The sequence below is a fragment of the Saccoglossus kowalevskii genome, chromosome 16 (genome assembly GCF_978046115.1).
Source record: "Saccoglossus kowalevskii chromosome 16, keSacKowa6.1, whole genome shotgun sequence".
NCBI lineage: Eukaryota > Metazoa > Hemichordata > Enteropneusta > Harrimaniidae > Saccoglossus > Saccoglossus kowalevskii.
Genome location: NC_140656.1, coordinates 15597727 through 15612938, shown reverse-complemented (window position 1 = coordinate 15612938; position 15212 = coordinate 15597727). Strand labels below are relative to the sequence as shown.

The following is a 15212-nucleotide window of genomic DNA, read 5'->3' as shown; positions in this document are numbered from 1 at the left end:
AAATATAATGTAAATATGTGGGTTTATTTTTGAACTGATCTTAATAAATATTATTCAGGTATCTCTAATTTTCAGACACTCCCTTCCACTATCAAAGACAATTTGATGGAATAATAATTAATTTTTCAAACAAGCATAGAAAAAGTTTGCGATTCTTCATATAGTTCATTTACTAGAATTTGAAATTTGAATTTCATTTCAGATGAATAAACTGATTAATGATGAAACTGAATTAGCTACAAGTCAAACCTTTGCGACTGCTCAATTTTGTATGCGAAAAACGACACCACAAAATATGTATTGATTAAATTGAATATTCACATTGCTGCCAAGACACAAAGGTCATGGCGGCAACATCTGTCGTCACACTTCACTAACGTTAGATGACGTATGTGAGAGTAGAATCCAAACTGTTAGTACAGATCAACCAAGCAAATCTTCATAATCAATTACATTTTTGCACATCTACTCCGTCTCCATGTGTCATCGTGTCATCGTCGGCAGTATTCATCACCATGGGGGCTGCCTCTCTCTCAGGCACGCTATCAGTTGTTTTGTACTTGTATCTATGACGATTATTTAAAAGCTTCGATATAGAAGAGCATGTCGTGAAACATTGCTCTCTAAGTGAATAATATCACATAGAATCATGTCAACGAGAGGTTAAACAAAAATGAAACCTCCGTGACACAAGAAACTAAATTAACAAGATTCAGACAATTTGTCAGTTGTTAATCAAGTGAAACTACCTGAGTGAGCAGGTCAGTCAGTACATGTACTGTTTGTACACATGCAGTGAAACAACTTGTTGTATGTGGTCTTCAGCGACACACAAAGATATCCAAAACAATTTTACAAAGCATGAGTGCATATATTTGTTTTCTCCTAAATCTCTCATTTCCACCTGTAAATAGAATTGACTAGTAATGCTACATGTTCTTTTATCACGTATGTGCCACAGCAGAAGGGAACAGAAAGTGGGAAGTTTGTCCACAGAGTTATTACCCAGAATTCTCTGGCCATACACTACGCAAATAGAAGACTCATCTAGTTTGCGCAGCACACACACCTCATGTTTATTTTTTTATCTTGTATATATTAGTATGCTATTTTTTTTTTCCTTTATAAAATGGTTTGCGAACACCATAAAAGCATGGCCATAAAAACTTTGGGACGTAAATGTTAGCCAAAACTACCACGCACCAAAGCAACCAGAATATAGTATGCAATCCACACTCCATAGCGACTCTTTTTTCGAACAATATTCACATGGAGTGCTTTATTTTTCACAGTTGTATTCAATCATGAATATTCATAATTTTGATTTTAGTTAATTAAAGCATAATTCTTGCCTAAAAATTGACGAGAGTTTTAATTAAACAGCCATAGAAAACAAGTCAGCAAAATCACTCGCAATCACAAGTTTTATTCAAAATTTTATTCAACACATCTTTTCAGAGTAGACAACAATTTTGTAAGATGTTAGCACAAATAATTCACAGATCCCAGGGTAATGTCTGTATAAAGTAAAATGATGGACATGCCATTTAAATTACACTTCCCACAAACACACTGATGCAATCTTGGGGATTGTAGCAAATGCACTTTAAACTTTTTAATCTAGAAAACAAACAGACAAATGTACACAATTATGACAGGAGATGTTTACACAGGAAGAGATGAACACTTTTTGCCTTTAAAAATTATCCTGTGTTGAGAGGGATTTGCCAAACACATGAGCACTGTCAAAGAGTAAAGACATCCATGCTAAACACAGAAATTTTGAAAATAAAGTCAAAATGAGAATATATATACTTTAATATTTAACTTTAAATAATTATATATTCATACCCGATTCATGAATAGTTTTCACCCTTTTAAACATAACAGTGAGGTGATTTCACTATTGCAGAGTTTAATAAGCGACAGTCGTAATTAAATCTTTTCTGTTTTCTCCTGAGTCTGTTTCCAAAAAATGTTGACACGTTTTCCACCACAGTAAGTACACAAATTAGGGTAGTTACAAACTATGCAATCCTCACTAGAAGCAAATCTACGAGCATCTGGGAAGATTACTCAAAATGCTCATTATGCACTTGTATGTTTAAACTTAAGGCAACTCAATTCACCTCTACCCCTCAATCTTAAAGTCTTCGGATTTAATAAATAATCACCAAAATAACAATTCCAATCAATGTAGTTTAACTTCTCGTAAGTCCCACAATTCCATGCGCATGTCATACATGCATACTTCCAGCAGCAAAATCAAGACTACAAATAGCTTTAATATATATACTGACTAGCATAACAAAAGCTCTCAAGTAGGTCAAGAAAGTGGGGAATTCGATTGGGCCACCCAGGAACAGCCTGGATAGTAAAAGACTACAGGTTGAACCTGGGGTTGTATGCTTGGTGCCAGTTTTAAAATCTAATTAATAATTGCCGATTATTCGTATATCCACAACATGCACAGACATGTCAAATAACGCCCATACATGGGACTAATTTTAGAATGGCTATTCACATAAGAAAACATCAACATATTCTATGGTGTCTATACTGAATAGAATTCTTTATAACCAAATATGTCAGACACACTGTTGCCGTTGACAAGACAGATGAGTTCTGGCATCCATCGTGACGTACCATCACCCAGAATGCATTGCGCTGTGTTCACACTGGATAGTCAATGGTGAAGTAGGAAAAAAGTCTTTACTATATTAGCATACACACACATGTACGTCAGTAAAAAACAACGTGACGCAGGTGACCCAGTAGCAAATATTTTTCAGCACAAATGATGGCAAGTACAATACATGTACGTGTACAGGGGGGAAAAGGTTGACTACTGTAAAATACTTTATTTTAGCTGGAATTAATTTTTCGCTGAAAAGACTTTTTGGGCGTTTTGTATGGAATTTATTGAACATAAAATATAGGAATAAGGTATTTTCGCTTGAATTTATTTTCACTTAATCATGCCTTCAGCAAAAATAGTGAAAATTAATTCCAAGCGAAAATAAAGTATTTAACAGTATTACAAATGTTATCCTTGCCCAATTAGGCCATGTGAGGGAGCTATTTAATTTTTTTAAACTCAAACATCTTATAAGAAACGCTTGCATTCAAAATACTGTAATCCGCGAGACAAAATTCTAATATCAGTAAAAATCATGACATTTTGTACCAGTTAACATTACTCTGGGATTGATCAACATTGACATTACTAGCGGTACATCATATGGAGTGTTAATGAATTTATCGATATTTTGACTTCATGAATGACATAAAATCACGAAAAATGTTTGCAGTGAAAACTAAATGAAATCCTGTGTCAGCATAACAAATAGTAATTTTGGAAGCATGATTACATTACAATAACTCAGGGTTCTCCACAAGGGGTTTTTACAGGGCGCCGCGCCCTGTTATCTGAAATTGGCGCCCTGTTTAAATTGTCAGCGCCCTGTTATATTTCCTGTGCGCCCTGCATGGTCCCAGACAAATAATTGCTTACAAAACAGGCCTACACTCATTGTCTTCCGAAGATGATTCATCGTGCTCAGGGTAACTGGTTCATTGTTTTAAGGTGCAACTGTGAAAATTCCGGTTTGTTATCGTAGCAGGTCACCTTGAGGTGATAACACCACCAAACAAAAAGTTACAAGTTTTTTCAACACGATTAAAAATGAACATGTGGCCTAGAAAAGTGCATTACTGTACCCATATTTTTACTGCCAGGGTGACGTCAAATATATAAAATCGTTATCAGTAAAACCATTCGTTAAATGTAAGGTCTATGGTTAAAACCACAGTCAGCTGGCATCGGTGTCGCTGGGTGTATATTATAAAGGGAAGTTGTGCAAACAAATTTGCCGAGTTCGCAGTTTTTCTTGTGTTTTTTCGACGTTTTTTTGAAAAACCTGCGATTAGGCTGCGAAAGTAGAACATTCCGGAGGGGATGAAACGGAAGAGCCAAACTTAACGCGAAAAAATAGAACGCGTATTTTGACCTCTACGTGGCCAACCAATGGGTGGACACGGATACGTTTGCGGTCGATGCCAAAAAGCCTCGCGTCCATCGCCTGGCGATGCTCTTCCATTTCACCCCCTCCGGAATGTTCGACGACGTTTGTGCTTCGTCCAAATAAATATAAATCATAAATATAAATTTTTGCTAAAAATTAAACAAGCAGCCTGTCGGCTGAGATAGCTCCGCTGTTAGCAATGCACATGGCAATTAAAGAACAGAAGATATCATTAGAAAATGAACAAATCTGAGCGAGGTCCACATGTAGTACCTATATGTATAATATATATCAAAGCAATTGGACTTGCGGTTTTCAACAAGAAGTCGAAAATATCACTTTTTACCAAAAATTACAAAAATATTCATCAAAATTAGAGAATTAAAGATATCATTATGAAATGAACAAATCTGAGAGAGGTCCACATGTAGTACCTATATTTGTAATATCAAAGCAATTGGACTTGCGGTTTTCAACAAGAAGTCGAAAATATCACTTTTTACCAAAAATTACAAAAATATTCACCGAAATTAGAGAATTAAAGATATCATTACAAAATGAACAAATCTGAGAGAGGTCCACATGTAGTACCTATATATGTAATATCAAAGCAATTGGACTTGCGGTTTTCAACAAGAAATCGAAAATATCACTTTTTACCAAAAATTACAAAAATATTCACCAAAATTAGAGAATTAAAGATATCATTACAAAATGAACAAATCTGAGAGAGGTCCACATGTAGTACCTATATATGTAATATCAAAGCAATTGGACTTGCGGTTTTCAACAAGAAGTCGAAAATATCACTTTTTACCAAAAATGACAAAAATATTCACCAAAATTAGAGAATTAAAGATATCATTACAAAATGAACAAATCTGAGAGAAGTCCACATGTAGTACCTATATATGTAATATCAAAGCAATTGCACTTGCGGTTTTCAACAAGAAGTCGAAAATATCACTTTTTACTAAAAATGACAAAAATATTCACCAAAATTAGAGAATTGAAGATATCATCATGAAATGAACAAATCTGAGAGAGGTCTACCCAAGGTACATATACACCAAGTATCAAAGCATTCAGGCTTGTAGTTTTCAAGAAGAATTCGAAAAAGTAAAACATTGACACAGACGACAACGACGACGGACAATCACTCATATGATAAGCTCCGCTCGACAAAGTCGACAGCGGAGCTAATAAAGCATGTATGTATCTATTTGGGGAAATAAATAAACAAACTTGTTACGTCTTTTTCTGGACGCGGTCATTACTTGTAAACAACTGATGTCGCCGCTTGAGAATCGTGCAGCTAAAATCAGCTGATTGTACGTGCTGACGTTTACTTAATAATAGCTCTTCAAAATTCCTATTCATTTTGTAATAATAAATATATATTATGCATATGTAATAATATGTAGATTAATAGATTTTTTGGTTTCCATTTTTCAACATCCTTGCCAATGATGCACGTTACAAATGTGCCACGCTCACTTCACATTGGCGTGCCCTGTTTAATTTTCAAACCGTGAGTTAGAGGGTCTTAAAAATAACATTACAAAGAAGTGAGAACATAGTCTTCATAAAAATTTTTTAAAGCGAGAGGGTTGTCACCTGAGTCACCCAAGCGACGATAACACGCTAAAAACGTAAAGTCTCATGGGTAGATGTTTGTTTGTAAACAATGGCACGCTATGGCCGTCTGACGCATGAGCAGGAGACGACTCTCCCGCTTTAACAACAGCTGGAATGAACAAATCATCAGCTTCATTTTCACATATGGCTCATGAATTATTCATCGACTCCTTAGACTCCCCAGAAAAAGTAAGACGTGAATTTCAGAATACAGTCAAACAAATTTCGGCAACAGAAAATGCAAACTTGAATTTGACATAGCCAGTCTTACTTTTTATTTATAATTGCCACCATTGCAATTGACAACACAGCCACAGCTGGCACTGTGTTGATATAAAGATTTAGGGTATCCCCATTCAAGAATGAGAGTGCATGTGTTTGGTGTACCAATATTTCACTATAGATGCACCTATTGTTAATTAAAATTTGGTGCTTAGGACAGCGGTGTGATACAAAATTTTATATTTATCATTTTGCTTTGCCTTTCCATAAGCTATACTATAGTTTTTTTTTTTAAAAATGAAATATTGTTCTTTTGAATAAACTTATCTGAGAAAACATGTCATGTCATTATTATTACCATACCTTCCCGATCATAAGCCCCTCCCGGAGCATGAGCCCATTTCACTATTTTTAGACATTTAACAGTTGAGGGTATCCCCGATTACAGGCCCAAGGCGTTTTTACCGGGCGTCAACGACATTTATTAAAATATTATATATGTAAAAAGTGTGCTTCATTGTATAAAAATTGTGATTGTAAAGTAGATTGGCCCGTGCTTTTATGAGTGCATGGCGAACATACTCAACGTGGTTTATACCCTTTCTATCTGTTATTTACTTAGAATGAACCCTGATGTTACAATACTGAGTAGTAGCTTTCAAAACGCCAAAAATGTCAAGTTGTACAACCTGGTCATTGGACATCATTTTACTTTTCAGAATAATCGTGTCCATTGAGACTATCATTAATGAGGTGTGAATAAGTAAACTATACTTCGACATGAGAATCACCAGATTTTAACAGATCACATTTTAACATCACAGTAATTCAATTCCTCATTGTCTCAAAAAATTAAATCGTCAATAATCACAAAAATTCATCAGTGCGACATAGCATTTTGATTGGTTAAGAAAAAAAAACATCACCTATTAGGTCAAAGGATAATCTTTTCAGATCAAATCATGCTGAAAAACATCATTGCTTCGCATTGAGAATTTGTGAAAACATTCCACAACAAGAAGATCTCGCCTTTGACTGTTTTCCCTGAAATTCCTTCAGACCCTATCCATTTTTACTTCAAAAAGACGTAATATTTCCCCCAGCCCGGCATGGTGAATGAAAGATGTAATTTGGACAATTTTGCGTGGGTGGTAGGATGGTTACACTAACAGAGTTAAAGCCCCCAAAAAATCATATTTCCTGAGGTGGTCCTCGAGTATAAGTCCACCTCTTACTTTCCCCGTTTTTACATGTTGAGGCCCCTGGGCTTATGATCGGGGGAGTACAGTATTTATTCTAGTGTGTAGTACTAACCACAGACAGATACATGTATAATGTAATACTGTATAGTCTAAGGTATCTAGTGTGTAGTACTAACCACAGACATATACATGTATAATGTAATACTGTATAGTGTAAGGTATCTAGTGTGTAGTACTAACCACAGACAGATACATGTATAATGTAATACTGTATAGTCTAAGGTATCTAGTGTGTAGTACTAACCACAGACATATACATGTATAATGTAATACTGTATAGTGTAAGGTATCTAGTGTGTAGTACTAACCACAGACATATACATGTATAATGTAATACTGTATAGTGTAAGGTATCTAGTGTGTAGTACTAACCACAGACATATACATGTATAATGTAATACTGTATAGTGTAAGGTATCTAGTGTGTAGTACTAACCACAGACATATACATGTATAATGTAATACTGTATAGTGTAAGGTATCTAGTGTGTAGTACTAACCACAGACATATACATGTATAATGTAATACTGTATAGTGTAAGGTATCTAGTGTGTAGTACTAACCACAGACAGATACATGTATAATGTAATACTGTATAGTGTAAGGTATCTAGTGTGTAGTACTAACCACAGACATATACATGTATAATGTAATACTGTATAGTATAAGGTATCTAGTGTGTAGTACTAACCACAGACATATACATGTATAATGTAATACTGTATAGTATAAGGTATCTAGTGTGTAGTACTAACCACAGACATATACATGTATAATGTAATACTGTATAGTATAAGGTATCTAGTGTGTAGTACTAACCACAGACAGATACATGTATAATGTAATACTGTATAGTATAAGGTATCTAGTGTGTAGCACTAACCACAGACAGATACATGTATAATGTAATACTGTATAGCGTAAGGTATCTAGTGTGTAGTACTAACCACAGACAGATACATGTATAATGTAATACTGTATAGCGTAAGGTATCTAGTGTGTAGTACTAACCACAGACAGATACATGTATAATGTAATACTGTATAGTATAAGGTATTTAGTGTGTAGCACTAACCACAGACAGATACATGTATAATGTAATACTGTATAGTATAAGGTATCTAGTGTGTAGTACTAACCACAGACATATACATGTATAATGTAATACTGTATAGTATAAGGTATCTAGTGTGTAGTACTAACCACAGACATATACATGTATAATGTAATACTGTATAGTATAAGGTATCTAGTGTGTAGCACTAACCACAGACATATACATGTATAATGTAATACTGTATAGTATAAGGTATCTAGTGTGTAGTACTAACCACAGACATATACATGTATAATGTAATACTGTATAGTGAAAAGCACCCAGTGTGTACGGTAGTCTTCAAAACTATTAGTGCCGTACACAATAAAACATTTATTTATATATTTATTTATTCCAATTCATACTTTTGCATGGTATCTACTAAAATTACCCAGTATTATCATTGTACTACCAGCTTTTTTTTTTCTAAGCTGTTAGCCCAGCAGGCTTTCACATTTTGTTTTTTTAATTTTCATCACTGGACCTGCAAAACTTAAGAATCAAGCAACACCACCTTTTGCTTCTGTCAACACGATCAATTCACAATTACTTGATTTGCCTGTTTGTTGAAAACTTGATACCTAACTCAACGGAGGAAGTAACTAGTGCTTTATTAATATACAAGTTGACTGGTTATTTGACTAGGAAAACTAATCGAGTATTCTTATTAGTAATTGGATTAAAATTATATTAAACATGTACTTCTGTTTCCCCAAACAATGAGATCAGTTAGATCAAATGATTTCAAAATCATTTCTAAATTGAATTTATCGCTATGGTAACTGTGGAATTCAGGTAAGTCACATGTATGCAACCATAAAAAATCCCGGCAGACTGAATCACAATGTGGCCATTTATTACAGACTTTACCTCATTTGCAGATGCTTTAGTTATCTACTCTGAACATTGTATTCACTTACTCATTCATCAAGCACTATTGTACACAGACTAGTATTAAGCCCGATATATACACAGGCACCCTTAGACCAGACCCCAAGGGTTTCTGCTAAGTCCCATATAAACATGATTCATGGCACATTCATCCAGGATGTGTTACTAAATGCTATTAACCCATTGCCTGCAGAAAGCCTCCAAGCATCGCCATGGCCTTGACGGAAAAACCACAGCAGGTACCATGTTAAGTAGGATGAAAACTTCTGACCATATGTCACAAAAGGACCTAAATGATAGGATGGTTTTGAATATCCCACACTATACCTGCCATAGTATTGTGATGATTAAAAGTAGAGACTGCCCTGTCATATTACATCTGGATCACATTTCAGGACGAATAATTCATGAAGGCAAATCCGAATGCTAGACATCTCACCTGAATGCAATGTTGCCCTTCAAAACAGTCAAATTATTTCTTCACGATTTCAATCAGTCTACGGACAGTTTCTCTGTGGTCTAAGGCAATTTTAGAAATTCTTTTCTTTAAATTTGGGTTTCCTGGGATATAGCAAAGTCCAATCAACCACCACTGGTGCAGTGGTTGTTACACTGGACCCATATTGATAGATGCCAAGTTCAAACCACGCCTTGGATTGGCCACCAAAGAAACAGATAGAAGCATAACCTGGGGGACTATGCAAGAGGACAAAGCCACTGGACAAGTCATTCATTTTATCAATAAGATTTTGCAATAACCTTGAGTAACTTCTACACATACAAACAGATATGGTTTCTGTGCTGCAAGAATGCACAGTTATGGCACAGATCAGAAGACAACAGTGACATGTTCTAAACTAATGCCAAGCACAGAAATATATACAAAGTATTATTAATGAGTTAATTCACCCAGTACGGAACTGTCATCTGACTACAATATGAACTTTTCACCACCAGACTTTCTCATCCAAATTTTTCAGTCCTTTTTTTTTTCTTATGTTCTTCAATATTTTTGGAAATGAATTCTAATTTTGGAGCAAACAGACGAAATTTTAGTCAATTTTCCGTTTTTACTCATAAAATTTGCCTATTTTTGTTTCAATCTTCTGAAGGAAACTACAAACTATAAACGGGACTATTTTGTGAATTTGTGATGAAAAGGGGAAACTGGTGGTGAAAAGGTTAAAGGTACTTGACATTAAATAACAGTTTTAACACTGTGTATATTTCACTGATTAACTGATTTCATCAATTTACATGTAAGCAACAGAAGTATGTAAAACTATTATGACATTGGGGGGGGTATGTCAGTTTCTTGTATCAATGATGTTTACAATTATAACGATAATAATTTCAAATAATTATTAGAGCATATTTCAGAATTGTCATATTGTGTAGTAATATTTTTTATTAAATCAGTGTTGTTAATTTGGAATTTAGAAGCAATATTGTATGTCAGCAGAGGAGGGGGGATCTAGATCTGGGTCTAGTCTTGGTGATTATTTTTTTTTATAAATCTGTGATGCGATTGTGAAATGATGGTATACATGTACATGCATAATCTAGACTGACTGGTTCATTCTGCATGACAGCCTTTGCTATTAGATATTCATGAGATGCGAGAGTTTGGGCACAGCACAATGACATGCATGCAATAATGGTCAAAATGACATGTTTTTTTTTTCCATTCTGCAGATGCAGCGTGATGCGCTTCAGCTTAGTTTTCAGATGTAGACACACATACTATAGTATAGAACTTTTTTGATGCACATGGTTTTTAGCAGTGTTAATAATGTCAACCTCATCTGCTTCAGTCATAGGCCTTATTGTTGTAGTTCTCTGATTCAGTATACTTCCATTTCACAGAGCACAACAATCATCATTCAATATTGGCTCCTGTACAGCGCATATGTGTGTAAAAACATTATTTGCTTCATGAAATTCTGCATGAGGACTGGACTAATTAAGTCCTTTGTTAATATTATTATTATTATCTATGATGTATGATCTAATATATGATTTTGACAGGCGGTCAACAAACGCAGGTGAGGATTGACCTATTTGTTAACTGCTTCCCACGCTACATGTCGCGCATATTGTCCACGTTTACACGCTGAACTTGTTGCACGTGTATGGACCAATTTGGATGATTTTACAATAATACAATTGTTTTGCAATTATGCCAGCAATCTTAAAAACACATTTTTACTGATTGAAGAAAATAACAAGTCTTTTTTGCAATCAGAGCCTATCTTGAAAAAAAAATCTGAAATCCATTCAGTTTTGTAGATATTAAGACAAAAAACTCAAAACCATAGAAGGAATCCCTTTTCAAAACTTATGCATGGTTTGTACATGCTTAAACACACCAGTAAAGCATCTGAATACACATAAATATATTATGCACCAGCAATCCTATGTGTTGTGCACTTGTTATTTTTAACCTCTGACCCCAAGTTAGTACACACGGATAACAACACAGAACAATTTAATGAGATATAATACAGGACAGTCCACTCCAATGAGATGAACTCACCAGAGGTCAACAAGACAAACGCCTGTTAGGGAGGCTATTATTATGACTGTCTCTGCAGTTTTAACTTAACATTATAACATATGATCTAGTTGATATTTTTTTTTTTAATTCATTTTAAGAATTATATTATTTTGATGTTTTCTAAGCAAACAATTCCAGACCATAAGAAATATTTATTTACTGAATAAATGACATAAATTACAAGGCCAACTGTGAGAATATCGTTAATTGAGATCAGTCTACTGGTTATGCTTCTGTGATCATATCCTGCAAGGCGATTGGATACATACGTTGGCAGCCATATTTGTTGTCATATTCATACTCTTGATCCCAATTAATTTTAAAACGTCTACACATATGTACGTATTTTTGTCAAAAATATGTACAACACATTAACATAAACATTTCATATTTTCAACGGCCGCACTTATAAACATGACAAAACACTAAACGGCTCGGTTCCGGCACCGGAAATGTGAGAGATACAATTGAAAGCTACGGTAATAATAATCGGGCGACATTGGGGGATTATGAACTGTTCGCTCGGATCGGACAAGTAAATATTATTTGATTGAATATCTATGAAAATGCAACATATTTGATGTACGGCTTTACAAAACGGTGATTAAAATGAACATGTGTCGAAAGGTATGGTCAGATAAAGTAACGATCAGCTGAGCGGCTGGACGGGGGGACGCGATCATCGCCTCCCTATCCACAAAGACAATATTGTTAACTCTCCACGTACCTCTAAATGGCCCAAGGATGCAAAGCTGGATATGGCGAAACCGTCTATTATGTCTTCCTCGTGTGAACTTGAACTCCGTCTGCGCTTATGCCGTGGTCTTGACCTCTCCCGATCTCTCAGTGACGGTGGTCTTTCATCGTCGTCCCCACTCCCGATGTCATTATTATGGTTGTGTTGTTGCTGCTGTTTCATTTCAGCAGCTCTCTCTCGTCTCTTGTGTCGTTGCGACCTCTGTTTAGCGTCGTTTTCCATCTAAACCCGCCCAAAACGATACATGAACTGATCTGTAACCAACACCCCGATACTAGAGGGGAATTTGTGAGAAAAATCGTAAATAACTATGATAATTCGGTGGAAAACCGAGCAAGTCCTCGAACCAGCATGATCCTTTAGTTAGTCGATATCCCGACCCTGAGTGCGGAGAGATACATGAACTCGAGAAGTGGGTCGGTGTGTGCTTCCGCCGGAATATAGAACCAACATACAACGCACTATAATAGTGCACTGAGGTAAACCAGTTGGGCGATACATATTTAATATTTCGTTGACATCATTTATTCTAGTTCCTTTTAACCCGATAATTGTTCTTTGCATCGAAAACCAATATTTGCGAAACCAGTACCAAACACGGGAAAGATAACAAAATCTCTAGAGGTCGCTGTTCTCCGAGAATGATCGCTTTGAGCATTTAAATTTAATTGTGATATAGTAGACCTTTTTTTCTTTCGAACACCACTATTATTACATTGAGAGGTATTCGCATGATTTCGGTTGTATTTGGTCTAGTCAAAACAGTAATGTATTAAAAAAATGAAAGCAAACATGCTTTTGAGTTGTGTGACCTGCTGAAGAGATTATGAATATCGACTGCCAATAATCAAATTTAAGAAACACATCGCTGTGACATTTCAGCTGATCACCATAGGAAACGTGTTGTGTCTAATAAATATTATTAATACGAACATGTCTATCATATGAAAACATGTGTTGTAAACTTGTACATTTTATAATACACCAGGCTTCTGTCACGTGCTCTCTCGAGTATGCGAATTTCCAAACAATAATCCACATTAAAAAAACAAAACAAAAAAACTTGTTTACAGTGAACGAAAAAGCGGATACTCAACTTGCTGTATTATATCGAACGCACGCCTACATGTCGTTGCATTTCTTAGTTTGTTTTTTTCTGTTCGTAGTAAACAAGGTCCGGATACTGAATCCCACAATATACCAAGCACGCCTACAAGTCGTTACATTTGTTTGGTTGCTTTTTTGTTTGTAGTAAGCACGGTCCGGATATTAAATGGCATAATCACGCCTACATCTCGCCCACATCTCTCTACGTTCCACAGTGGCGGATTCAACAAAATGTATTTGGGAGGGGGACAAGCTTCGCTTAACATTACGGAGCGAAAATCACAGAGAAGCTATGCGTAATCCAGATGATATGAATCGTCATGCGTTTGGGGGGCATGCCCCCCCCCTCTGGATCCGCCACTGACGTTCCATATATTAGCAACCAGTTATAAGTTCCCAGGAGCGTTGCTGAGATATTAGTCACATGACTGCCACACCACTAAAATTTTAATATAGAAATCCACGTATCAAAAAACACAACACAAAAAAAAACGTACATTTATGTAAATCAGTTTTAACTACACGAAATGCTAGTCTTCTCTTACAGACTCAAAATGTTTTTCTTACAAGGTAGTCACTGTTAACACCATAAACTTAAGACATTTTGGTTGATGGTTTTTGACAAAATTTGTGTTCCACATGTTACTGTAAAATACATAATTTTAGCTGTAATTAATTTTCACTGAAAATACTCTTTGGGGCATGTTGTATGGATTTTTAAATAATTTGTGTTGAGTATTGTTTATTGACTACGTACGTTGTGCTAACGGCCATCCAGTTTCACCGAGGCTAATTACGTCATAGAAGTGGTTCGTCACTGGAGAACGCGACTTGCAAGAACGGTATAATAAGATGTTAACAGACAATATTATTAGTCTTTGAGGTTTACATCTCTAATTGGAAAAACACACAACAAAACCAGGTTTTTGCGATAAATAAATGAAAAATAAAAGTTTCTAGAATCACTTCGCAATAAATTGAAGTCACCAATGGCTCAATCTACTGAACTGCGAATGTGCTTTCGGTTTAGAATCAGCAATCATCAGCTGGTCGCCATCAGTTCCAACCTTCACTGTCTTCCATCAAGAGGGTAATGCAGAGTTTACCCATTTGATGGCAAATATAAAACTAAATGTATAACGTTATGCCGCTATCTATTTAAAGCGTGGTGGTCGTCGCGCAGCGCGTGTTCGAAATTCATGTAAATAAACAATGTATTTTACACGCGTTGTATACGTCCCTATGAGTCCCATATCGAACAGGACGTGGCAGGACGATTGCCGCCCTTTAAGTCTAAGGACTGCACATTTTTTAAATTGGAAAAAGGAGACACTGAGTCACTTCTTTGTCAAATGTCCTGTGGTTGAAATGTTTGAACACATGTACTCAAACGGAGAAGTTAAATTGGTCTGAATAAAATACTATCACCAGACAAAATTATGATTGGGGATCCATAATTGCCGACATTACCAAATTCTCTGTTATTGGTTGCTAGGAGACATATTTACACTCTAGATGTGTGGACAGATCATCATCTTTCAATCAATTCACAAACCATATACAACGAGTTAAGTTAGTAGAATGTGTAATTGCAAATAAACGTGATAAATTATGGTTACATTTAAAAACACGTGGGGTGAATTCTTGAAAATGTTG

The 15212-nt window shown here is 35.6% G+C and overlaps 1 protein-coding gene across 3 annotated transcripts in view; it reads right to left on the bottom strand.

Moving 5' to 3' along the window:
• The window catches only part of LOC100376759 (autism susceptibility gene 2 protein homolog), a 98322-nt gene extending 85493 nt beyond the window's left edge, over positions 1-12829 (bottom strand). For all 3 annotated transcript variants that reach the window (XM_085491118.1, XM_085491120.1, XM_085491119.1), the window contains exon 1: positions 12420-12829. In XM_085491118.1, the coding sequence (XP_085347244.1) occupies positions 12420-12671 (252 nt within the window). In that variant the 5' untranslated portion in view covers positions 12672-12829. The remainder of the gene's footprint in view (positions 1-12419) is intronic.
• Between the last annotated feature and the right edge of the window lie 2383 nt (positions 12830-15212).